General features: G+C 42.8%; 1 protein-coding gene across 2 annotated transcripts in view; it reads left to right on the plus strand.

Annotated features, from left to right (window-relative positions):
- The window catches only part of slc12a3 (solute carrier family 12 member 3), a 37,316-nt gene extending 19,235 nt beyond the window's left edge, over positions 1-18,081 (plus strand). The window contains exons 13-27 of one of the 2 annotated variants that reach the window (XM_061676488.1): positions 7,972-8,073; positions 8,397-8,552; positions 8,633-8,732; positions 9,748-9,859; positions 10,551-10,676; positions 12,905-13,011; positions 13,112-13,194; positions 13,318-13,347; positions 13,969-13,989; positions 14,262-14,369; positions 14,454-14,565; positions 15,750-15,836; positions 17,355-17,493; positions 17,782-17,849; positions 17,940-18,081. In XM_061676488.1, the coding sequence (XP_061532472.1) occupies positions 7,972-8,073; positions 8,397-8,552; positions 8,633-8,732; positions 9,748-9,859; positions 10,551-10,676; positions 12,905-13,011; positions 13,112-13,194; positions 13,318-13,347; positions 13,969-13,989; positions 14,262-14,369; positions 14,454-14,565; positions 15,750-15,836; positions 17,355-17,493; positions 17,782-17,849; positions 17,940-18,081 (1,493 nt within the window). Of the gene's footprint in view, positions 1-7,971; positions 8,074-8,396; positions 8,553-8,632; positions 8,733-9,747; positions 9,860-10,550; positions 10,677-12,904; positions 13,012-13,111; positions 13,195-13,317; positions 13,393-13,968; positions 13,990-14,261; positions 14,370-14,453; positions 14,566-15,749; positions 15,837-17,354; positions 17,494-17,781; positions 17,850-17,939 lie in introns of both variants that reach the window. The other variant, XM_061676487.1, reaches the window with a different exon arrangement.
- The last annotated feature ends 6,256 nt before the right edge of the window (positions 18,082-24,337 follow it).

Genomic DNA, 24,337 nt, shown 5'->3' on the forward strand with positions numbered 1-24,337 from the left:
CAATTCTGTTACAAAAGCTCTCCATGATGTCCAGGACTTCTTAATTTCACAAGGCAATGGTGCATCCAAGTCATCATTCTCTGCAGTGAGTTCTCTTAGAATAGCTCTGCCTTGGATAGTAACTGGTGGTACAAATCCAAGAGGGTCATAGAGGTTGTTGATGGTGGATAAAACACCTCGACGAGTGTAAGGCTTAACCACATCAGAGACACTAAAGACAAAGCTATCTGTTCGGAGGTTCCAATCGAGTCCAGGACTTCGTTGCATCGGCACTGTGTCTATGTTTAGGTTGAGGTCTTTCAGGTTGCTTGCATGGTCCTTTGTTGGGAAGGCTTCCATGACCTCTTTGTTGCAATCTCATGTAGTCTCAGGTTTGACCTGGAGAGGACATCTTGTCTTTTTTAGGATGTTGATAGATGCTTCGACTGTAGACATGACTTCAATCTATCATCTGTGAAACTCTTGCATCAGAAAGTGTCTTACATAAGGGTCAATATGGAACTCGCTGTTCTGAACAGACTGGTTTAGACCATGAATTGTCACTGCAGGTGAGGGGTTGTTCTCGAAGACATGGACAGTCATGTGGTAGTCCACAATGTCTTTGTCGATGTTTTAGGAATCTCAAGAAGTTCCTGTACTCTGCTCTGATGGAAATAAAAAAAAGAATTAGACATTTATTCAATATCTGCCATGAATGCAACAGCTCCCCTCCTGGAAGCCATCACCTTATCGTGGTGTTGGGGTTTGTGTGTCCCAATGATCCTAGTATCTAAGTTGTTTGGGGCTTCACACCCCTGGTAGGGTCACCCATGGCAAACAGGTCCTAAGTGAGGGACCAGACAAAGCACGGCAAAAAGACCCCTATGATGAAAGATGTTAATGGATTGAGGTTTTCAGGACGCGGGTCACCGGGCCCCCCCTCTGGAGTCAGGCCTGGAGGTGGGAATCGAAGGCGAGCGCCTGGTTGGCCGGACCGAGAGGGTAGCCTCCCTTCGCCTTCACGTAGGATGACGGGTCCTAACTGTTGTTTGTGCCTATGCACCAAACAGCAGTTCAGAGTACCCACCCTTTTTAGAGTCCTTAGAGGGGGTGCTGGAGAGCGCTCCCGCTGCGGACTCCATCGTTCTGCTGGGGGACTTCAATGCTCACGGTGGCAATGACAGTGAGACCTGGAACGCCGTGATTGGGAGGAATGCCCCCTGATCAGAACCTGAGTGGTGTTCTGTTATTGGACTTCTGTGCTCATCATGGATTGTCCATAACGAACACCATGTTCAAGCATAAGGGTGTCCACATGTGCACTTGGCACCAGGACACCCTAGGTCGCAGTTTGATGATCGACTTTGTGGTCGTGTCATCGGACCTGCGGCCGTATGTCTTGGACACTCGGGTGAAGTGAGGGGCGGAGCTGTCAACTGATCACCACCTGGTGGTGAGTTGGCTCCGATGGTGGGGGAAGATGCCGGTCCGACCTGGCAGGCCCAAATGTATTGTGAAGGTCTGCTGGTAACGTCTGGCAGAATCCCCTGTCAGAAGGAGTTTCAACTCCCACCTCCAACAGAACTTTGCTCATGTTCCGGGGGACATCGAGTCCGAGTGGACCATATTCCGCGCCTCCATTGCTGAGGCAGCCGACCGGAGCTGTGGCCATGGGGTGCTCGGTGCCTGTCGTGGCGGAAATCCCCGAACCCGTTGGTGGACACCAACGGTGAGGGATGCCGTCAAGCTGAAGAAGGAGTCCTATCGGACATTTTTGGCCTGTGGGACTCCTGAGCCAGCTGATGGGTACCGGCTGGCCAAGCAGAATGCAGCTTTGGTAGTCGCTGAAGCAAAAACTCAGGCATGGAGGAGTTCAGTGAGGCCATGGAGAAAGACTTCCGGATGGCTTCAAGAAAATTCTGGTCCACCATCCGGCTTCTCAGGAGGGGGAAGCAGTGCACCATCAACACTGTGTATACTGGGGATGGGGCGCTGCTGACCTCGACTAGGGACGTTGTGAGTCGGTGGGGAGAATACTTCGAAGCCCTTCTCAATTCCACCAACACGCCTTCCCATGAGGAAGCAGAGTCTGCGTTCTCTGAGGCAGGCTCTCCTATCTCTGGGGTTGAGGTCACTGGGGTGGTTAAAAAGCTCCTCGGTGGCAAGGCCCCGGGGGTGGATGAGATTCGCCCAGAGTTTCTAAAGGCTCCGGATGTTGTGGGGCTGTCCTGGTTGACACGCCTCTGCAACATCGCATGGACATCGGGGACAGTGCCTCTGGATTGGCAGACTGGGGTGGTGGTCCTCCTTTTTAAGAAGGGGGACCGGCGGGTGTGTTCCAACTACAGGGGGATCACACTCCTCAGCCTCCCTGGTAAGGTCTATTCAGGGGTGCTGGAGAGGAGTGTCCATCGGGAAGTCGAATCTCAGATCCAGGAGGAGCAGTGTGGTTTTCGTCCTGGCCGTGGAACAGTGGACCAGCTCTACACCCTCGGCAGGGTCCTCAAGGGTGCATGGGAGTTCGCCCAACCAGTCTACATGTGTTTTGTGGACTTGGAGAACGCGTTCGACCGTGTCCCTCGGAGAGTCCTGTGGGGGGTGCTTCGGGAGTATAGGGTACCGAAGCCCCTGATACGGGCTGTTCGGTCCCAGTACGACCGGTGTCAGGTCAGAGTTTGGTCCGCATTGCCGGCAGTAAGTTGGACTCGTTTCCTGTGAGGGTTGGACTCTGCCAAGGCTGCCCTTTGTCACCGATTCTGTTCATAACTTTTATGGACAGAATATCTAGACGCAGCCGAGGCGTAGAGGGGTCCGGTTTGGTGGCCTCAGTATTGCATCTCTGCTTTTTGCAGATGATGTGGTTCTGTTGGCTTCATCTGGCCGTGATCTCCAACTCTCACAGGAGCAGTTCGCAGCTGAGTATGAAGCGGCTGGGATGAGAATCAGCACCTCCAAATCCGAGACATGGTCCTCAGTCGGAAAATTCGGATGCCTCCCGGACGTCTCCCTGGTGAGGTGTTCCAGGCATATCCCACTAGAAGGAGACCCCGGGGACGACCCAGGACACGCTGGAGAGACTTCGTCTCTCAGCTGACCTAGGAACGCCTTGGAATCCCCTCGGAAGAGCTGGATGAAGTGGCTGGGTAGAGGAAATCCTGGGCGTCCATACTAAAGCTACTGCCCCCGCGACTCGACCTTGGATAAGCGGTAGAAAATGGATGGATGGATGAATGGATGGATGAATGCAAACACTTTTTTTTTAGGCAGATCAGGACACCTAGTAATGTATTGTTCAAGTCAGGTCCAATCAAGAGCACATTGTTGAAGGACACACCATTGAACTGAGCAGTAAAATCAATACTACTCTTATTTTCTTAGGCTTCTTGGGATGGTATACGCCGAATATTGGCAAATACCACAGTTCTTCTTCCTCATTAAGGCGAGTTGCTAACTCAGCATGAACAGTTTTAAACATCTGGTCCATGAAGCTGAAAAAGTGGTCTCTCATGTCGGACTTCCTCTCAAAGAGACAAGATACACTTTAGTGCCTGAAGTCTGTTGTTGAGAAGGCGCTGGCGTGGACTCTTAAAGGGCAATGGAGCTATTCAACTGTTGTTGGAGTCTTTCTTTATTCCATTGGTCATTATTTTCATGAATGAAGCATCCTGTATTGAAAGAGCAACTTGGTTGTCCTCTTTGGTTCTCTTGAACATATTGAATCTGAGATGGTCATTGTCACAGGTAGATTCATCTTCAGAGCTTGCTGCAATGTGGTTCATTACTGGGATGGCACTGTATTTTTCTCTCTAATAGATCACGTTAGGGCAAGGGTCAAAGAGGGATGGCCGTTATAGCTCTGTGGTGTTTGAGTGGAAGGTGCTGATTGTTAGTTGTCTGTGGATGCTACCAAGACACATCTGCTACAACAACCCACCCAAGATCCAACTTCAGCGCATAGGTCTGCTTGTTCACTCGTTTGCAGATCTTGTATACTCTGATGATGTCGTGACCCATGAGAAGCATGACTTGGGCATTTGGATGTGTTTCTGGGATGAGGTGAGGCATTGACTTTAAATGTTCCTGAAGAAGAGTTGGAATCTTGTCTCTGTTGCTTGGAATGTCATTACATTCTGTAAGGTTGGGTAGTGGAATTCTGAGTCCAGGGAGTTATTTGCATATCCCTTTGCCCCGCTTCCCATTACTTCCTTTATTTCTGCACATGTAGAGAGTGTGTATGGAGTGCTTGGACTTTTGCACCCAGTACACTAATCCCATACTTTGCAGTTTTTAGCAGTGTGATGACGAACAGCATTTGAAGCACTGATAGTTTTCTTTCAAGAACATCCTGCGATCTTCTATGGGCCGTTCTCTGAACGCACTACATTAGCGTAAAGGGTGTGGTTTTCCATGAATAGGACACACTTTGTCAGTGTCAACTGCTTTTGATGAAGACTCTGTAAATTCAGAATCAGCTCTGGGGCTTATCTCTGTTTTGCTGGCTGAGATTCTTTGATGCTTGTTTGCCTGCCATGCTGACCGTTGACTCCTGGGGGTAATGTCTGTCTGTGATTAAGCTAAAGCTTGGGCCATTGGTAATGCTTGCTTCTTGGTGAAAAATATAAAAAAAAACAAAGGGTGGATAATGTACGTTCCCTCACCGCTTATAAGATGCACCAACTGAAGCCCACTTCTCTTGTAGATGAAAGGAAAGCTTCTGCACAATTGGGTTGACTACAAATGCTGTGTCAAATAAGAAGAGACCAGGTAAAACAAATTTTTCCTTAGCTGATACAAGCTCCCTTAGAAGATCACTCAACTTTATTAATTTAGTAGTCTAAGTAAGTATAAGTATATTCCCAATTCCCTATCTTTGGAAAGGTGTAAATGTGCTTAAAGAGAGCGTCCTCTATTGTTTTTGTTGAGCTATAATTTCTCACGAGTCTCACCCATAACATGTCCAGGCCTTTGTCTGGACACTTGAGATGTGAATTGCTCTGATCTGTTCAGCATGCTCTTTTGACTCCTTACTTAGCCACTTTAAAAGAAAGAGCCATCTCCTCACTTGCTGTTAAATTTAATCCACTGGTTGCCGATAGAAATGAGTGTTTCCAGGCTCTCAAATTCTAAGGTTTGTCATTAAACTGAGGAAAGCCTGTAGAAACCAGTTCACGGTGTGCAAGGAACCTCACAATATTGTTCTATTTAGAGTTGCTACGGTTGGAGTTTGGAGATGTGTGAGAGGAGAGGGGCGATGCACCATTATGGTCCTTCTGAGGAAATGAAATGGTGGAGCAGAGTGGCATTCTCCAAACTTGAATTGTCATGGCTCACGACGTATTCATCCTTATAAAGTTGAATGTCTTGGGGACCAGCGTGTGACTCTGGCTTTAGTGGGACATCCTCTTCATTTGACTGGTGTTCTTTTTTCCAAAGGTTTGATTTGTTTAGCCACATACTGTTGAGTGCATTGTGTGGCTGTTAAATGGAGTAGAAATCAGTACAAGCATGCAGAGGTGTGGACTCGAGTCACATGACTTGGACTTGAGTCAGACTGCAGTCATGAATTTGATGGGTTTAGACTTGATCATATGTCAAAAGATATGCAACTCCACTTGGACTTGAACAGCAATGATGTGTGACTTCACTTGGACTTGAACCCATTGACTTGAAAAGAATTGCTACTTTGACCAAAGGACTGAGAAACCAACACTTTGTGGCATTCTCTTTCTATACCTATATGTGCAACTAACTGTTTTACTACAGGAAAATATGATAAGTGACAACATATTGCTGAAGGTCATGATTATTTATTAGGTGAAAGTGTCCAACGCCATTATTGCTAAAGTGTAGTTAGTTCTTATTATCTTTTAAAAGTTAATACCCGGCAGACGACTGGTTACAGCGTCTGCCTCACAGTTCTGAGAACCGGGGTTCAATCCGCCAGCCTCGCATAAGTGGAGTTTGCATGTTGTCCCCATACCTGCATGGGTTTCCTCCCACATCCCAAAAACATGCAAGGTAGGTTAATTGAAGACTCTAAATTGCCCTTAGGTGTGAATGTGAGTGTGAATGGTTGCTTGTTTATATGTGCCCTGCGATTGGCTGGCAACCAGTTTAGGGTGTACCCTGCATCCTGCCCGATGATAGCTAGGATAGGTTGCAGCCCTCCTGTGACCCTTGTGAGGATAAGCGGCCCAGATAATGGATGGATGGAAGTTAATACCCTGTTAGGCTTACTCTAGTAGAGGAATTAACCAAGAGGTAATTTTTTTCACACACTACGTAAAGTAATGGTTTAATTTTTTTTTAAATAAAAAAAAACAATAATAAATGTGACAGCTTGATAAGGTATGCATTCTAAGAACCGCTGTTAACATACACAGAAACGACAACATTTAACTTGACAATAAGGATGTTAATTGTTGCAAAGAAATTGTTTTTACATAATCCACTTTGCATTATGGGAATCACGCGACTTGACGTCACGTAGTCTTGTTTTCGTTAGCATTAGCAGCTAGCTTTGTGAGCGATCATGCAAATGGTTACACAGCGGTGCTGTCTGGGCTTTCTGTACATTCCAGTCTAGTTTACTCAGTGAAGTGTTCTTAATGATCTTGTACTGTATTTATTTTTGTATTCACTTTATTTACCGATTGATCTGCACACAGCTGGCATCTATAAGACGTGAAACTACATTCTTCGTGTCCTTTTCTTCGCTTCTTTTTGATTTAATATTTTACATAGTGCCCCTAGTGTTCTCACTGAGATACCACAGTTGGATAAAATTTCACCTTTATAATGTTGACAAACGTGTTGTTTTTAATACTCACAAGAAATGCCACGTTTAAACTAAAATATATTTATATTTATTGTTTGTATTTCTTTGAAATTGCCTCACTATAAACAATTGTAGACAAGAAAATACAGCTTCCTGCAATATGATTATCTAAAATGACTCGAAAGGACTCGAAACTCAAAGTGTAGAACTTGCGACTTGAATCGAGACTTGCACGTCTCGATTCGGGACTGGAGTGCAAAGATTGCAGACTTACTTGTGACTTCCAAAGCAATGAGTTGGTCCCACCACTGCAAGCATGTGACTAAATTGTTCACTCATGGTGTCAACAGCAGCTTCCAATTCTATCGATCGATCCATCCATCCATCATCTAACTTGAAGCGATTCGTTGGACACTGATGTGTTAGGCATCCACTTGAGCGTGATGACTTCATTGTCACCAGCATGTTCATGTTATCTTGCCCCCTAGGAAGCCTTGGTTTTACTGTACTTGGTTTCAGTGTAGTTTTCTTTGGGCACTCCGGTTTCCTCCCACATCCCAAAAACGTGCATGGTAGGTTGATTGAAGACTCTAAATTGCCCGTAGGTGTGAATGTGAGTGCATATGGTTGTTTGTTTATGTGTGCCCTGCGATTGGCTGGCAACCAGTTCAGGGTATACCCCGCCTCCTGCCTGATGATAGCTGGGATAGGCTCAAGCACTCCCGCGACCCTAGTAAGGAGAAGCGGTTCAGAAAATGGATGGATGGATGGATGGATGAATGGTTTCAGTGTACTGTCTCGGCTAAGTTTGGACAGTCAGCTAAACTCGTCTTCTCCATCAAAACTCTGTTTCACGTTACTGTTGGTCCACAAGTTTAATGATGCAAAAAAACGTGAAACCAAGATGCTACTAAAGGCATACGATGTATCTGAATTAGAACTGGATTTTTCATGTTGACTTTCTGCTCACTTCCTGGTTTCACTGACACTGGTTTGGTGACGTCATGTTTGGTTGTGCAATACATCGATATTACAGTGCAATCAATATGGTTATGTTGTATAGTATTATTAACTATTTAAGAAATGTGTTATTCGAACTAATCATAAATGGAACTCTAACTTGTATTAAACTTAAATCACTAACAGAATAATGATGTTGTGGAGACATTGACGGAGCTTTTCTGTGCTTGCCCTTTGTCTTTCTGTTACTGCAGCCGAGTTGAACACGATAGCGCCGATCATCTCCAACTTCTTTCTCTGCTCCTACTGTTTGATCAACTTCAGCTGCTTCCATGCCTCAATCACCAACTCACCTGGTAGTATAAATTGACATCTTCCTACTTGAGAGAATCTATATGAACTGAATACATAAAGCTAAAGTATTTTCTCGCGTAATTTTTTTTTGGGGGGACAACACATTTTCATATTTTTATACTGTATGAAGTCATGAAAGTATAGATTTAAGTCAAAATTGCAAATTCCTGTATGAATTAGTATGCAAGAAATGTTTTGCAAAGACTTTTCCAGCACTTGAGGACAAGCACTTTACTAACTTTATTTCGGGAAGTACTGTAAATTAAATACATATTGTGAGTAGAGACAAGATATATCCTGACATTGTATGTTCATTGTATTATAGGTTGGCGCCCAACCTTCAGGTTGTACAATAAATGGCTGTCTTTGCTCTGCGCTGTCTGTTGTTTGGTTATCATGTTCTTGTTGACTTGGTGGGCAGCGCTCATTGCCTTTGGTGTTGTCTTGCTTCTTTTGGGATACACACTCTACAAGAACCCCAGTAAGCATGCTACACGCTTAGTTAAAGGCACACAAGCTGTCATTCGCTCATGTGCAGACTTTTCAATACTTTGTGCCTAGGTGTGAACTGGGGCTCATCAGTACAAGCCAGCTCCTACAACATTGCACTGAATCAATGTATGGGCTTTAACCAGGTGCAAGACCATGTGAAGAACTACAGGTCAGTGGCTGAGAGTTATCGCTGCTGTCACCTGAATTATTAATTGCAATGGAATGTAAATGTTTTTTTCCACGCAGTTTTGTACTTCTCAGCAAAATAATTGTCTGGTTGTGTTCCTTCGATATTGAAGAGCGATGGTTGTCTTTCGCTCACAGCGGATCATTTCCAGCTCATCCCCTCTCATTTAATTTAACTTCTGACTAAAATAGTAACACATAACTGAAACCAATGTAATTTTTCTATCCTAACAGTGAAGCTCGCTCTCTCGGTGTGTGTGCAATCTGTGAAGGGGATTTTTTTATTTTTTATTTTTTACAAAATACCAGGAGTTATTGTTACAACCCACTTGATAGAGTCGTCACTCTTCTGATCAGTGACCTTTCTTGCACTGTGCTGAGGAGCTGATACTGTATTGTCTTTATGAAAAGGTATTTGGTCAGAAATTTAAATTTGGACACTTTCCAGCAGAATTAATTACATTAAATGGCTTTTTTTCTGATTTATTGGCTGATTTATTTTTCACTGGTCAAACTTTCTCACTCTATGTTTAATACATATTACCTAAGAATCTATTAGACTGTGGGCTCAAATGCAGTAGCATGACCTTATTATTCAGGATTTTAGAAATTATTTGTTTATTTGATGAAGAAATGCACAGTGCTTGAGGCTAATTTGGCCTCGCTAGCCCTACAGTAAGATATGTGCTGTCCTCATGGAATTGAAGGATACAGGACTGAAAATCAACTGAATTAGCCTAAATCTTTTTTTTTAACGTTATTCCCATAAATTCATCATGAATTCCCATTAATTCACAGAATTTTGCTACCAAATGAACCAGTCCGTTTAGTTCTTATTTTATATCAAGAAAATAGTAGAAATCTGAAACACTAGGTAGAATGATGTACAGTATGTCATGAGAGCAGGTTTTGTTTATTGTTTTGTTTGAGAACATTTTGTATATGTAACTTAACCCCTGATAATCTGATTACCCTGATATTATTTGTCCTTCTTGCAGACCACAGTGTTTGGTCCTGACAGGACCTCCCAGCAGTCGACCAGCTCTAGTGGATCTTGTCAGCTGTTTCACAAAGAATCTCAGTCTCATGATGTGTGGCCATGTGATTACTGTGAGTGCAACACAGTGAATAATGATATATTTGTTGATCTTGAAGTGGTTCAGTATGTTGGGTAAATTTATATTTTTCCATTTTCCACACCGCTTATCTTCACTAGGGTCGCGGGCATGCTGGAGCCTATCCCAGCTGACTCTGGGCGAGAGGCGTGGTACACCCTGAACTGGTCACCAGCCAATCCCAGGGCACTTATAAACAAACAACCATTCGCACTCATATTCACACCTACGGGCAATTTAGAGTCTTCAATTAACCTACCACGCATGTTTTTGGGATGTGGGAGGAAACCGAAGTGCCCAGAGAAAACCCACGCAGGCACGGGGAGAACATACAAACTCCACACAGGCGAGGCTGGGATTTTAACCCGCGTCCTCAGAACTGTGAAGCAGATGTGCTTACCAGTCGTTCACCGTGACACGTGATGGGTAAATTGAAGACTTTAAATTATCCTTAGGTGTGAGTGTGAGTGTGAATGGTTGTTTTTCTATACAGGTATGTGCCCTGCCATTGGCTGGCAACCAGTCCAGGGTGTACCCTGCCTCTCGCCCGAAATCAGCTGTGACAGGCCTGAAGCCTGTTACCCCAGTGAAGGTAAGCCGTATGGATGGATGAAATTGTTGCAGATGTCTTGTGACATATTTGATACTGTTAGTTCATGGCAGCTTTTTATTGCACTCATTTCCAGACTGATCTCTCCCCACAAATGCAGAATGAAAGTCATATTTCCTGGTTGAACCAAAGAAAGGTGAAGTCATTTTACAAAAACGTGGTGGCGGCAGACCTACGATCAGGGGTGAACATGCTGCTACAGGTCTGATATACGAAACTTTATTGAGTACTGTCTGTCTGTCAACTACTTTGTTTTCTAACCTACTACAACCCCAATTCCAATTAAGTTGGGACGTTGTGTTAAACATAAATAAAAACAGAATACAATGATCTGCAAATCATGTTCAACCTATATTTAATTGAATACACTACAAAGATATTTAATGTTTAAACTGATAAACTTGATTGTTTTTAGTAAATAATCACGAACTTAGAATTTTATGGCTGCAACACGTTCCAAAAAAGCTGGGACAGGGTCATGTTTACCACTGTGTTACATCACCTTTTCTTTTAACAACTTTCAATAAAGGTTTGGGAACTGAGGACACCAATTGTTGAAGCTTTGTAGGTGGAATTCTTTCCCATTCTTGCTTGATGTACAGCTTCAGCTGTTCAACAGTCCGGGGTCTCCGTTGTCGTATTTTATGCTTCATAATCCGCCAAACATTTTCAATGGGAGACAGGTCTGGACTGCAGGCAAGCCAGTCTAGTATCCGCACTCTTTTACTACAAAGCCACACTGTTATAACATGTGCAGAATGTGGTTTGGCATTGTCTTACTGAAATAAGCAGGGGCGTCCATGAAAAAGACGTTCTTGGATGGCAGCATATGTTCCTCCAAAACCTGTATGTACCTTAGAGAATTAATGGTGCCTTCACAGATGTGTAAGTTACCCATGCCATTCGCACTAACACAGCCCCATAGCGTCACAGTAGCTGGCTTTTGAACTTTGCGTCCATAACAGTCCGGATGGTTCTTTTCCTCTTTGGCCTGGAGGACACGACGTCCACAATTTCCAAAAACAATTTGAAATGTGGACTCATAGGACCACAGAACACTTTTACACTTTGCATCAGTCCATCTTAGATGAGCTCGGCCCCAGAGAAGCCAGCGGCGTTTCTGGGTGTTGTTGATAAATGGCTTTTGTTTGCTTGTAGAGTTTTTAAATTGCACTTACGGATGTGCGCCGAACTGTATTAACTGACATTGGTTTTCTGAAGTGTTCCTGAGCCCATGTGGTGATATCCTTTACACATAGATGTCGGTTTCTGATGCAGTGCCGCCTGAGGGATTGAAGGTCACGGGCATTCAATGTTGGTTTTCGGTCTTGCCGCTTACATGCAGTGATTTCTCCAGATTCTCTGAACTTTTTGATGATATTATGGACCGTAGATGATGAAATCCCTAAATTCCTTGCAATTGTACGCTGAGGAAGCTTGTCCCTAAACTGTTCGACTATTTTCTCACGCACTTGTTCACAAAGAGGTGAACCTCGCCCCATCTTTGAATGTGAATGACTGAGCAATTCAGGAAAGCTCATTTTCTACCCAATCATGGCACCCACCTGTTCCCAATTAGCCTGTTCAGCTGTGGGATGTTCCAAACAGGTGTTTGATGAGCATTCCTCAACTTTCTCAGTCTTTTTTGCCACCTGTCCCAGCTTTTCTGGAACATATAGTAACCATAAAATTCAAGTTAATGATTATTTGCTAAAAACAATAAAGTTGATCAGTTTGAACATTAAATATATTTGTAGTGTATTCAATTAAATATAGGTTGAACATGATTTGCAAATAATTGTATTCTGTTTTTATTTATGTTTAACACAACGTCCCAACTTCATTGGAATTGGTGTTGTATATTGGATGCTTTGTAGAACTTTTTGGATAGAAATTGTGGACAGCTGTGCATCATTTTAGTGACTGGAAGATGTATCGTTTCTTCAGCACACCAGCACATAGTTTTATTAAAAATATCAATCATACATACTTTTACAGATTACATACAGTCACCTTTCTCAAGAAATGTCATCTTGCATCATGTTCCTGTAGATTTACATGGACCCATGATTTTTGAAAAACAAAAAAAAAAAAAACGGTGCATTGTAATATAAGGGATTTGGATGGATGGGTGGATGAATGGACATAATATCACAGTTGATCGAAACGATAACAACGATATGACTATACAACTTGACTATACTTTAACTTCCACTTGGCACACTGACACCATGGCCAAATAGTGACTGTTACATTACATACTTTTATCATTGCTTCACGGTAATAAACGGTAGGCACCTCTTAATACTATTTACATGGTCCAGCCTAACACCCCAAATTCTTTGAATATATTTGCTGTGTGAGTTCCAGATACACTACGTATTGATGCTTTTCCGCTTTCCACTTGTAATGTTGTTGTGTGAACACCAGGGGACAGGTTTGGGTAGGATGCGACCCAATGTCCTGCTGATGGGTTTCAAGACAGACTGGCACACTGACTCACCTCAGGCAACACATAGTTACATAGAAATATTGCAGTGAGTGGCATTTCTATGATTACACTTATTTGGCATCAGGACTACAAAATGTGACTTGAAATTGCTGTGTGCCAGTACATTTGTTTGTCCATTTGTCCAGGGATGCATTTGACCTTCAGTATGGTGTGTGTGTGTTAAGAACAAGAGAGAAACTGGATATTTCTCATTTATATCAGTCACACGGTAAGAATCTCAGTTAAAATACAGTAATGTTAAATAAAAAAGTTGTAATAAAGTAGATATAGAAGACATTTATTTAGAGGTGATCAATAAGGTTATAAAGTCAATTATTATTTTTTTTAATAGTCAATCCAGGCTTTGATGAAGGACCCGGAAGCATAAACATCATACATACCACTTCTGGACTGAACATCATTTCATGTATGTACATGTTGCTTGGTTTATATAAGTTATGAATTTAGCTATATAGTTTTTTGTTATCTGTCATGAATTTAGTTAAGCTTTTGCATGAAAATGTCCAAAACATTCAAATGTAAAGCTAAATGGACACATCATTAGGTACATCTGCACGACCTTTTAAATTAATTAGCTTCACTTGCACTAATCAATCACACCTCCCAAGTAACTTAATCACATGTCACCCAAAAACTGGATTACAAACACTCTATCATATAAAGTATATGATGCAGTTTGACATAAATCCAAACTTTAACTGATTTTAAAAAACACATTGTTCAAAATGGGCGCTACGGTGGACGACTGGTTAGAGCGTCAGCCTCACAGTTCTGAGGACCCGGGTTCAATCCCCGGCCCCGCCTGTGTGGAGTTTGCATGTTCTCCCCGTGCCTGCGTGGGTTTTCTCCGGGCACTCCGGTTTCCTCCCACATCCCAAAAACATGCATTCATTGGAGACTCTAAATTGCCCATAGGCATGACTGTGAGTGCGAATGGTTGTTTGTTTCTATGTGCCCTGCGATTGGCTGGCAACCAGTTCAGGGTGTACCCCGCCTCCTGCCCGATAACAGCTGGGATAGGCTCCAGCACCCCCGCGACCCTAGTGAGAAGCGGCTCAGAAAATGGATGGATGGATGGATTGTTCAAAATGTTCTCTCTGACGGTCCAATTCAAAAGGAGCACTTTTATTTTTGGTGAAAACAGAATTTATGACTCACCCCTCATATTTGGTCTTATTCGAGCTTTCCGGTTTACCCAAAGTGGTGCCCAGCGAGTGTAGAACTACACGCAAACATACTGTATTTATGAATTGAATAACACCCGCATTTTATTTGCAGCAACTTTGCCCATTGACCCAGATCCTCAGCTGAGTAGGCCTACACTGTTTCAGAAAAAACAAGGACAGAAGACAATTGATGTATACTGGCTGTCTGATGATGGAGGTCTGATGGTGTAAATGTGCAAGTCTACATACTTCAGTAATGTAAAACACTTTGTCATTAATGTTCTAATATGTTCTTAACTAGGTCTTACTCTGCTGCTCCCTTACTTGCTAACTCGGAGGAAGCGCTGGGCCAAATGTAAAGTTCGAGTATTTGTGGGAGGAGACAATTCCAAAAAGGACGAAAGGAGAGAAGAGTAAGAATTTAGATCTCTTATTTAAACCTTTTAAGTATGGATCATTGCTCAAATACATTTCTTGGTTTGCATATCATGCAGAATTAATATTGTATTAGTATTGTGTAAATTGCTTAGTGCACAAGTCCAGCCATATGTGTTTCCAGTCCATTTTGGGGGGTGCTGAGGCAGCCCTAAAATTAATCCCAGTTCCCCTCAAATTTGAGCCATCCCCCCCCCCCAAAAAAAATTAACTGTATATAATTTTTTAAAAACCTAGAAAACTACAGAAAATACAGCTACCACAATTATTATCTTCATGGGATATAGACTTATTCATATCACCAGTGACAAGAGTTGTTCAAACGCCAGTGTTTATCTTCCCAGGTCACTATGGGTAGTCCATGTGCAGTTTGCAGGTGTGTACACAGTGTGTCCACCATTTCAGATAAGCTTACTGGGCTTGCCAAACCTGCTATCACCCTTTGTAATGGAGTGTAATGTCTTGGTTGGCAGAAAGCCTGTTCAAATCAACGGCTGACCAAGAATTATCGAGTCATTCACGCCGATTTTCATTAATTAACAAATGGTAGTGTCATGTTGCGTTATGGGCTGTATATGAAGTTTTGATACGAATTATTCCAACCTGAAGCATGAAACTTGAAGCTCATTTTAATCTTATATGCAGCCATTATGTGTCACAAGTGGAACCGATACTTACCGAGCATATTGGCTTTTGGCACTTTAGATAATGGGAAGACATTTAACTTTACACTAACTTGTATTGCAATATAATATTACGATAGGTATCACATTGTTTATATTGAATAATGTTTGGCACAAAAGCAATGACGATGGATGAATCCCACATTAGCAAACTTGCATTTCACTCTTAAATACTTGATGCCTGCGTTACTTTTGGTGATATATATATATTTTTTACAGTAGGCATTCTCAGACAGTGTGTCAAAATGAAAGAAAATTAGTAGGCCTTTACTGCATGCAAATAGGCCAAAAGCAAGAGGTTTTATTGTGATCATCAGTTGGTTGGATTGGAAACTATTATTACTTTATAAAGTACCCCACTTCTCGGCCAAAGTAAACTAGGGCAGGCTCCAGCACACCTGCGAGCCTAATGAGGAAGATGGTATAGAGAATGGATGGCTGGAAGGAGTTTACAGTATAGATTTATTATTTCTTTCCAGGGTGATGACACTTATCAAGAAGTTCCGTCTCGGCTTCCATGATGTAGAAGTGCTTCCTGACCTCTCTCAAAAACCTCAGTCTGCGAAGTAAGCCCGTCAGGATGGATGTTTACCAGAATTAAGATGATTTAAAGCAAATAAACAAATAACTGTCGTCATCTTAAAGTATCTTAAAATTAATAATATAGTAATAATCATGTACTATGCATTGGATGCAAATAGTCAAATGCCAGGTTTTTGTCATATAAATAAAGACACCAAAATAAATAATTTCAAAACCTTTTCCACCATTAATGTACCCTTTAACCCGTGCAACTCTTTTTTTTTCTTTTTTTTTTTTTTTTTATAGAGGTCAAGTAAAAATGAACTGAGATAATGTGGTTGCTCAAATGTTCATATGCTCACAACTGGGGATGTGGCTGTGTTCAAAATGAACCAGTCACATTCAAATGTTCAAAAGTGTTTCTGATTATCCCCAAATAAAGTTCATATTTGCTGTAAGATGACAGCATGAGAGGGCTCTCCCTGTTAAAAGTTATCAGTCATAAGAAAGGTTCCGAGGCATTAAGTATACCATTGAATAAAGTGAAGATGGGCATCATCAAGAGGAAAAAACAAAATTACCTGATGGGCCCTCCAAAATTGATGAAAAGATAAGAAGAAAACCAGACTGGGAGGTTGCCAAGAAGCCGACAACAACATTACAGGAGCTGCGGGAATTTCTGGCAAGTGCTGGATGTTTAGTATATGTGACAACAATCTCCCATTTTCTTCATTGTCTGGGGTATGTGGAAGTGTAGTAAGAAAGACACGTTATCGTCAAAAGAAACCCACCGAAGCCCAGCTACATTTAGAAAAAACATACGTAAAATCTCCATACACATTTGGGAAAATGTGTTATGGGCTGACGAAATCAAGGTTTAACTATTTGGCCATTATTCCAAAATATATGCTTGGTGAACACACATCAGAATCAGAATCATCTTTATTTTGCCATGTCCCAAAAAGGTTGGAGCTGCTCTAGTACGACAACAGACAGTCAATTGACAGAGAATACTTTTGAGACATAAAGACATCACTGCTCTTCACCAAAAGAACACTATACCTACAGTGGAGCCTTATGCTTTGGGGCTATTTTTCATCAGCTGGAACTCGGGCTTGGTCAGGGTAGAAGGAATTATGAACAATTCTAATGAACATCCGTGGAGTGACCTGAAGAGGGGGTGTGCATGGGAGATGCCCTCACAATCTGACAGATTTTCAAGTAATTTTTTTGCAAAGAGCGGGCAAATATTGCCACCTCAAGATGTACCACACTGATAGACTTCGACCCGAAAAGACTGAGTGAATAAAAGACAAAGGTGCTGCAACAAAGTATTAGTTTGAGGGTGTGCATATTTATGCAGGCAAGTTATTTTAAATTTTTTCTCCACTTATTTATTTTTTATTCATTTATTTTATCCAATTGCATTGCACAGGCTACAGGTCATACTTACGGTGGAAAAAGTCCACTGTTATATCCACTGCATATCTAAAAAAAAAGAGTTTCAAAAAGTTTCACAACTTTAATGTGTGACTTCTTTATGATCTCATTGTTTGCAACAGCATTTATCATTTTGAGAATATGGTGCGTTCCTTCAAGTTGGACATAAACCAAAAAAATGAATCTGATTGTGGCTCATCAAGAGCACAGGAGGAGCCCTGGTGGGTCACTGACCAGGATTTGGAGAGGAACAGAGCCAAGGTCTGTGCGCACACACACACACACACACACATACACACACACATATTCTGATTTCCATGTGGGATGAGGACCAAGTTTTTTATCATGACTTGGGAGAGGCAAGGGGCCGGGTGTTTGCCGCGCCCGGGGTAGCAGCCGCCCCACCCGCCCCTCACTGCTGCGTTGCAGTCGTTTACTGCTGCAATTATTATTTTCATAAGCGGTACAGAAAATGGATGGATGGATGGATGGATGGATGGATATTGAAATAGCTTCTACTAAACATGTCTCCTTTTCTGTTGGAATCAGTCCTTCCGTCAGATTCGTCTCAATGAGATTCTGCAGGATTACTCCAGAGAAGCCGCACTGATTGTTATGTGAGTATTAGTATTTGTGCCTACTATATATATTCCATTAAATTGAACACACACTGTCAACATCATTAATCTGGCCTTGTATACATCCAGCACCATGCCAGTGGGGAGGAGAGGCGTGTGCCCCAGTATTCTGTACCTGGCATGGCTGGAATTCCTGTCACGTGACTTAAGCCCCCCTGTCCTGTTGGTCAGAGGAAACCAAGAAAACGTCCTCACCTTCTACTGCCAATGAATTGTTCTCTGGTGTTTCGGGCATAGATAATGAACAGCAATTTATTAGTTTTGACAGATCTACATCGTGATGAAAAAGTTCTTTTAATAATTTCATTGTCATCAAAACTATACATCATACTCAAATCAAATCAAATGTAATGATTTTAAATGACATAATCATATACTATACGTTGAATCACAGTGACCAATAACCATAATATGCATTCTTTGTTAACATGCTAAATTATGTTTAGTGTCAATAATGGTTTTGTAGTTCTCAAACTTTTTACACCATCTAAAAAGATAACTAGCTCTTCACGTACCATCATAATGAACAACATTAAAATACAAAAAATACATTGTAGGTGTATTTTGTGTCTATCAAAAATAAGACATAGGTTTTATTTAATTTTTTTACTTTTGATTCTTATTGTTTTTCTTATTCTTATTGTATTGTAACCCTCACTGTCTCCTGTTAAACATATGATTCAGATTTTTGAAATAAATGTTAATACCACAGCATTAATCAATTGAGTGTTCTCCATTCATTGGGGGGGGGGTTATTACTGTTAGATCATGGTTTTAATTAAATTAGCATGTGACGTAATTTCTATTGCAGAATTCTTGTGGGTCAAGAAAGTTAAGTTGATGCTAGTTTTACTCATCCATCATTAAGAGAATTGAACATTTAAATTACTGTAATTTGAGTACTCCACACTCACAATTTCTCCAAATCACACTTTTTTAGGCAACGGGTTTGCAGTTTTTTTAAAATAAAGTCAACTTATTATATTTTACTGTATAGCTTTCTCGTTTTTTAAACAGCAATGTATCTTTCTTAAATCTGTCCAAAAACGCTGGAAAGCAAATTGTCAGTCTTTGTTAGTTGTTTGTGAAATTCTGTATAATAAAATGCCTTTTATTGAAAAGCTCTTGCATCTTGGTCTTCGATGTCATTTAATTGCAAAACCAGACAACGCCAAGAAAATTGTTAAAAAACAATCAAATCTAAAAAAATAACAAAAATCCCAGAACTATAAATTTACTCTAAAATGGTAAGTATTATGATTTGTGATTAAAAATGAATACCTGGTGAATGTACTAGAACTACAATCTCTTAAAGGTCCCATGGCATCAGTTTTATGCATAACATAGGTCAAAATAAGTCTGTGACCTGGTTTAAATTTGATGTACGTGGTTTGTCAATTGAATGCAAAAGACGATAAACACATAAGGCTTTCATAACGATAGGATGAGATTTCTGGTTATGTGACGTAAAAATTTGCTCATTATTCACGTACCTCCGCACTTCACGGTTGCTTACATGTTCACTCATCTGCATCTGCCAAACTCAGAGGAGTCAAGGAGTACATGGCTTCCATTTATTTTGGGAGAAATTTTGGAACCAGAATTGTGCTGTGTTCGGGTCTATTTCGTGGAGGATGGTTTCGTAAAATAAGCTTTCACTTACTGCTGGGAGTGCATTACTGGGTTTGGAGTGAGCCAGTAAACTGGCTGTGCAGCTGCCACAATCCATGCAAATACAGTATACAAACGCATGCATGTTGTGTTTTACAATAATACGTAACTGTATTTATAATGTTGAATGTAACTGCAGTCACTGTGGCCAAAATGTGTGCCACAGACGACCGCCCAAGCCAGTTATGTCATAGTCAGAGGTGGGTAGGAACGCGCTACATTTACTCCGTTACAATTACTCAAGTAGTATGTTGGATAAATTGAACTTGTCAGAGTAGTTTTCATGCATCATGCTTTTTACTTTTACTTGAGTATTTATGTTAAGAGGAAACAGCACGTTTACTCCTGTAGCGTATATGGGTTAAATAAAAATTTAATTAATTAAGGCGAAAAGAATGAGCTGGAAGCGACGCCTGCGTTTCTTCCGGTTTAGCGTAATTTTAAATTTCAGCGTTATAAATCAAGCTATTTTATCTTGTAAAAGGGGCACCACATCACTTTTTATGTGGATAAAATTTAGGGAAAGTGACGAGAAATCTTTTTTATCAGTCTCGTAATCTGAAGGTTGCTACACTTTCTGAAATGTTTATGAGTTCTAGACGGTTAGAGGTTTCTTTCCTTGAACCCAAACACACACACAACAATGCAGGTAGCGAATTTTATGGAAAATGTAATGATCTAACATGGGGAATCTACAGGGAAGCAATACAGAAAAACACAAAACAAAGTACAGACGAACATTGGCAAAGGAAACTAACTTGTGATGTGAGATTGGTAGTGAGCATGGAGTGTCAATGCGTGTAGCTGGAATTCCCGTTCTCGCTAGTTCAAAACCCAAATATGGTCTAACCCATCCATCCATTTTCTGAGCCACTTATCCTCACTAGGGTCGCGGGCGTGCTGGAGCCTATCCCAGCTGTCATCGGGCAGGAGGCGGGGTACACCCTGAACTGGTTGCCAGCCAATCGCAGGGCACATACAAACAGACAACCATTCGCACTCACAGTCACACCTACGGGCAATTTAGAGTCTCTAATTTATGCATGTTTTTGGGATGTGGGAGGAAACTGGAGTGCCCGGAGAAAACCCACGCAGGCATGGGGAGAACATGCAAACTCCACACAGTCGGGGCCGGGGATTGAACCCGGGTCCCCAGAACTGTGAGGCTGACGCTCTAACCAGTCGTCCACCGTGCCGCTGGTCTAACCCAATAACCCAATATATCTGTACTTTTAGTAGACTGCAAGTTTGACTTACGTGTGTTGACCAATTCAGGCAGACGGGTCGACTTTCCGGGGGTTGGCAAGAGCGCTCACGAGGGATGGTTTGCAGGAAAAGGAAGCAAAGAGAAAAAGACGCACTTCAAGTACAGGTGGGCCGGCGCGCTGGCAGTGCTTGCCACGCGGTGAGGGAAAAACTCACACCGCAATTCCTTCCCAACGGAGTCCTGTCCGTAGACTGCCCCACACCCAAAAGGGTAGCTTTGGGGAGCTGGCAGGTGCTCCCTGCGGTCCACGCTTGGCAGCGCGGCAGGAAAGTTCGGTGTCTCCCAGCCTCCGCCACCTCGTGGTGAGGCTGGGGGCTCCCCGGGCTGGGCCAGGCCTTCGGCAGGTGGAACAACACGAGAGCGAGAGAGAGCGAGAGAGAGTGAGAGAGAGAGAGAGAGAGAGAGAGAGAGAGAGAGAGAGAGCCAAAGGAGCTTCGGCCTTTTATCTGCTTCAGAGAGCGAGGCTGGCCCCTTTTGACCAGATGGAACACAGACCACGCCTCTAGAATTGCATTTCATCTTAGTATAATTTGTGACTTAAAATCAGTGGAAAAAAATATGAATTACTAGAGTTAAGATAACGAGACCATTGTTCCGCTTTGCATTGTCCTGTGCCCATCCTCTTTAATCCCTGTCACAAATGTTTCAATTGTATGTGTTTGTTGAGAACACTAATATTTGCAATGTGGCATTTGTGTGTGTGGAGTGAAACATTTAATCTGGTTCAGTTGACAACAGATTCAACATCAGACGTTCAAGTTTTCAGAAATACAGTCACTCGTGGCGTTCATGTAAGGTTCTTAAAATATTATATCACATTCAAGTCCAGTGAAGATTGTGCATAGATAATCCGGGATTTCCGCCACCTGTGGGTGTCGCTTGTGCTCCGTCCATTGTACCAGCCCAGATGGGCAGGTGTCATAGAACACAGCAGGAAGGAGAAGTCTTTGTTGGTGAGACTCTCCAGGCTGGCTGGTGGTGGAAGTTAATTAATTTTGCGTTCTGATGTCTTTTGTCTCATCTTTCATGCTCTTTGTCCTTGTAATTCAATTAGCGTCTGTGTCCAAAGTTGAATCTCGCAACTCCGTGGTCGTCTACCTCGGCGGGGAGAGCGGCGGTAGCCCGAGACTGGGGTGTAGGGTGTCATCTTTTAATGGCCTGTCCGTTACGGTGATCTACATGCCACTCCATACTTTCTTTTTTTAAAGTAATTAGTGCATGCGTGATCTATTTATACATCGCCTTGGATTTGCACATAGGGCGACGTTGCACCAATCCAACGTGATCACAAGTATCATTTGAATGCACGTCACCAATCAAACAGCGCAAGGCAGGCACATGACCATACACAAAGCATTCACGGGCCAATCAAAGTGATTCATATTGGGAGGAAAAAAATCAGTCGCTGGACTTGTGTTTACATTACAGACTCAAAAATACAACAGCTTTGTCATGCAGCGTAGTCTAAAATCATGACTGCCCAAACTTGGATTATTTCAATCTACGCTTGACAAAACACCTTGCGGTAAATTGCAGATTTTTTTTATTGTTGTTTTGGCTGTGCAACATTAGCTCTATTTTATGGTCATAAGTAACTGTAAAACGTACATCTTTGGGGTAAATTCTGTAATCTCTCTCTCTCTCACTCGGACACCCACTCATGCGAGGATGTAAGACGCATCTTCAAACAAAAGATTAACAAAGCGTCAGGCCCGGACTTTGTGTCCCCCTCCTGCCTCAAAGTCTGCGCGGACCAGCTCGCTCCAGTCTTCACACAGATCTTCAATAGATCTCTGGAACTGTGCGAAGTACCATCCTGTTTCAAACGCTCCACCATCATCCCAGTCCCCAAGAAAACTACAATCTCAGGTCTGAATGACTACAGGCCTGTCGCCCTGATATCTGTGGTCATGAAGTCCTTTGAACGTCTCGTGCTGGACCACCTCAAGAGCGTCACAGGTCCCCTGCTGGACCCCCTGCAGTTTGCCTACCAAGAAAACAGATCTGCGGATGTTGCAGTCAACATGGGACTGCACTTCATCCTAGAGCACCTCGACAGTCCAGGGACCAGTGCGGGGATCCTGTTCGTGGACTTCAGCTCAGCGTTCAACACCATCATCCCTGAACTCCTTTCCTCCAAGCTTCTCCAGCTCAGCGTCCCGCCTGCCATCTGCCAGTGGATTTACAGCTTCCTGACAGGCAGGACACAGCAGGTGAGGCTGGGAGAGACCACCTCATCCACACGCAGCATCAGCATTGGGGCACCCCAAGGTTGTGTCCTCTCTCCGCTGCTCTTCTCTCTCTACACGAACGACTGCACCTCAACGCACCCGGCTGTCAAAGTCCTGAAGTTTGCAGATGACACCACTGTCATCGGCCTCATCAAGGACGGTGACGAGTCTGCATATCGACAGGAAGTGGAGCGGCTGGAGCTGCAGTGCGGCCAACACAATCTGGAGCTGAACACGCTCAAGACTGTAGAGACGATCATGGACTTCAGGAGGCATTCTTTGCCATAGCTGCCCCTCACGCTGTCCAACTACCTTGTGTCAACCGTCGAGACCTTCAAGTTCATGGGAATTACAGTCTTTCAGGACCTAATGTGGGCGATCAACATCAACTCCGTCCTCAAAAAGGCCCAGCAGAAGATGTACTTACTGTGGCTTCTGAGAAAGCACTGCCTGCCACGGGAGCTGCTGAGGCAGTTCTACACAGCGGTCATCGAATCAGTCCTGTGTTCTTCCATCACAGTCTGGTTTGGTGCTGCTACAAAAAAAGGACAAACTCCGACTGCAACGGACAATCAAAACTGCTGACAGGATTGTCGGTACCCCCCTACTCACCCTTGAGGACTTGCATGCTGCCAGAACTAAGAAAAAAGCGTGCAAAATCCTCTTGGACCCTCCACATCCTAGTCACTGGGATGTCGTCCTCTTCCGGCTCCTTCCCTCAGGTAGGCGCTACCGATCAATGCAAACTAGAACTAGAAGACTTTCCAACAGCTTCTTCCCTCTTGCAATCAACTTATTAAACAGCTAACTTACAATTCCATTGCAACATGCTGCCAATTTATTTTGTCTGAATTTGTTGTCACATTTCTGTCGGGCCAATTATATACGACTCGTGCACTCAATGTAGTAGTCTCGCCAAGCTGCACTATTTATATATCTGTTGTTGACCAATACTGGCCACTCAGGCCAGAGTAGCATCTGCCCCATTTCCACACTGAATGAGGAGTATCTGCAACATTTGCACAATCAACATTGTCCCAGATTATCGCACTACTAGTCACTTTAAACTGCATACACTCCTTGAAGTCTCGGCGCCCTTTGCACAATGATCATTGCACCGGACTATTGCGAGATTAGTCATTTGAACTGCTCTAAGTGCTGGTGCTTGCACAATTGTCAAAAAAATACAAACAAAAAAATGTACCGGCATTACCGGCCGCCTCAGCAATGGAGGTGCGGAACATGGTCCACTCGGACTCGATATCCCCCGCCTCCCCCGGAACATGAGCAAAGTACTG

Source organism: Phycodurus eques, chromosome 5 (assembly GCF_024500275.1).
Source record: "Phycodurus eques isolate BA_2022a chromosome 5, UOR_Pequ_1.1, whole genome shotgun sequence".
NCBI lineage: Eukaryota > Metazoa > Chordata > Actinopteri > Syngnathiformes > Syngnathidae > Phycodurus > Phycodurus eques.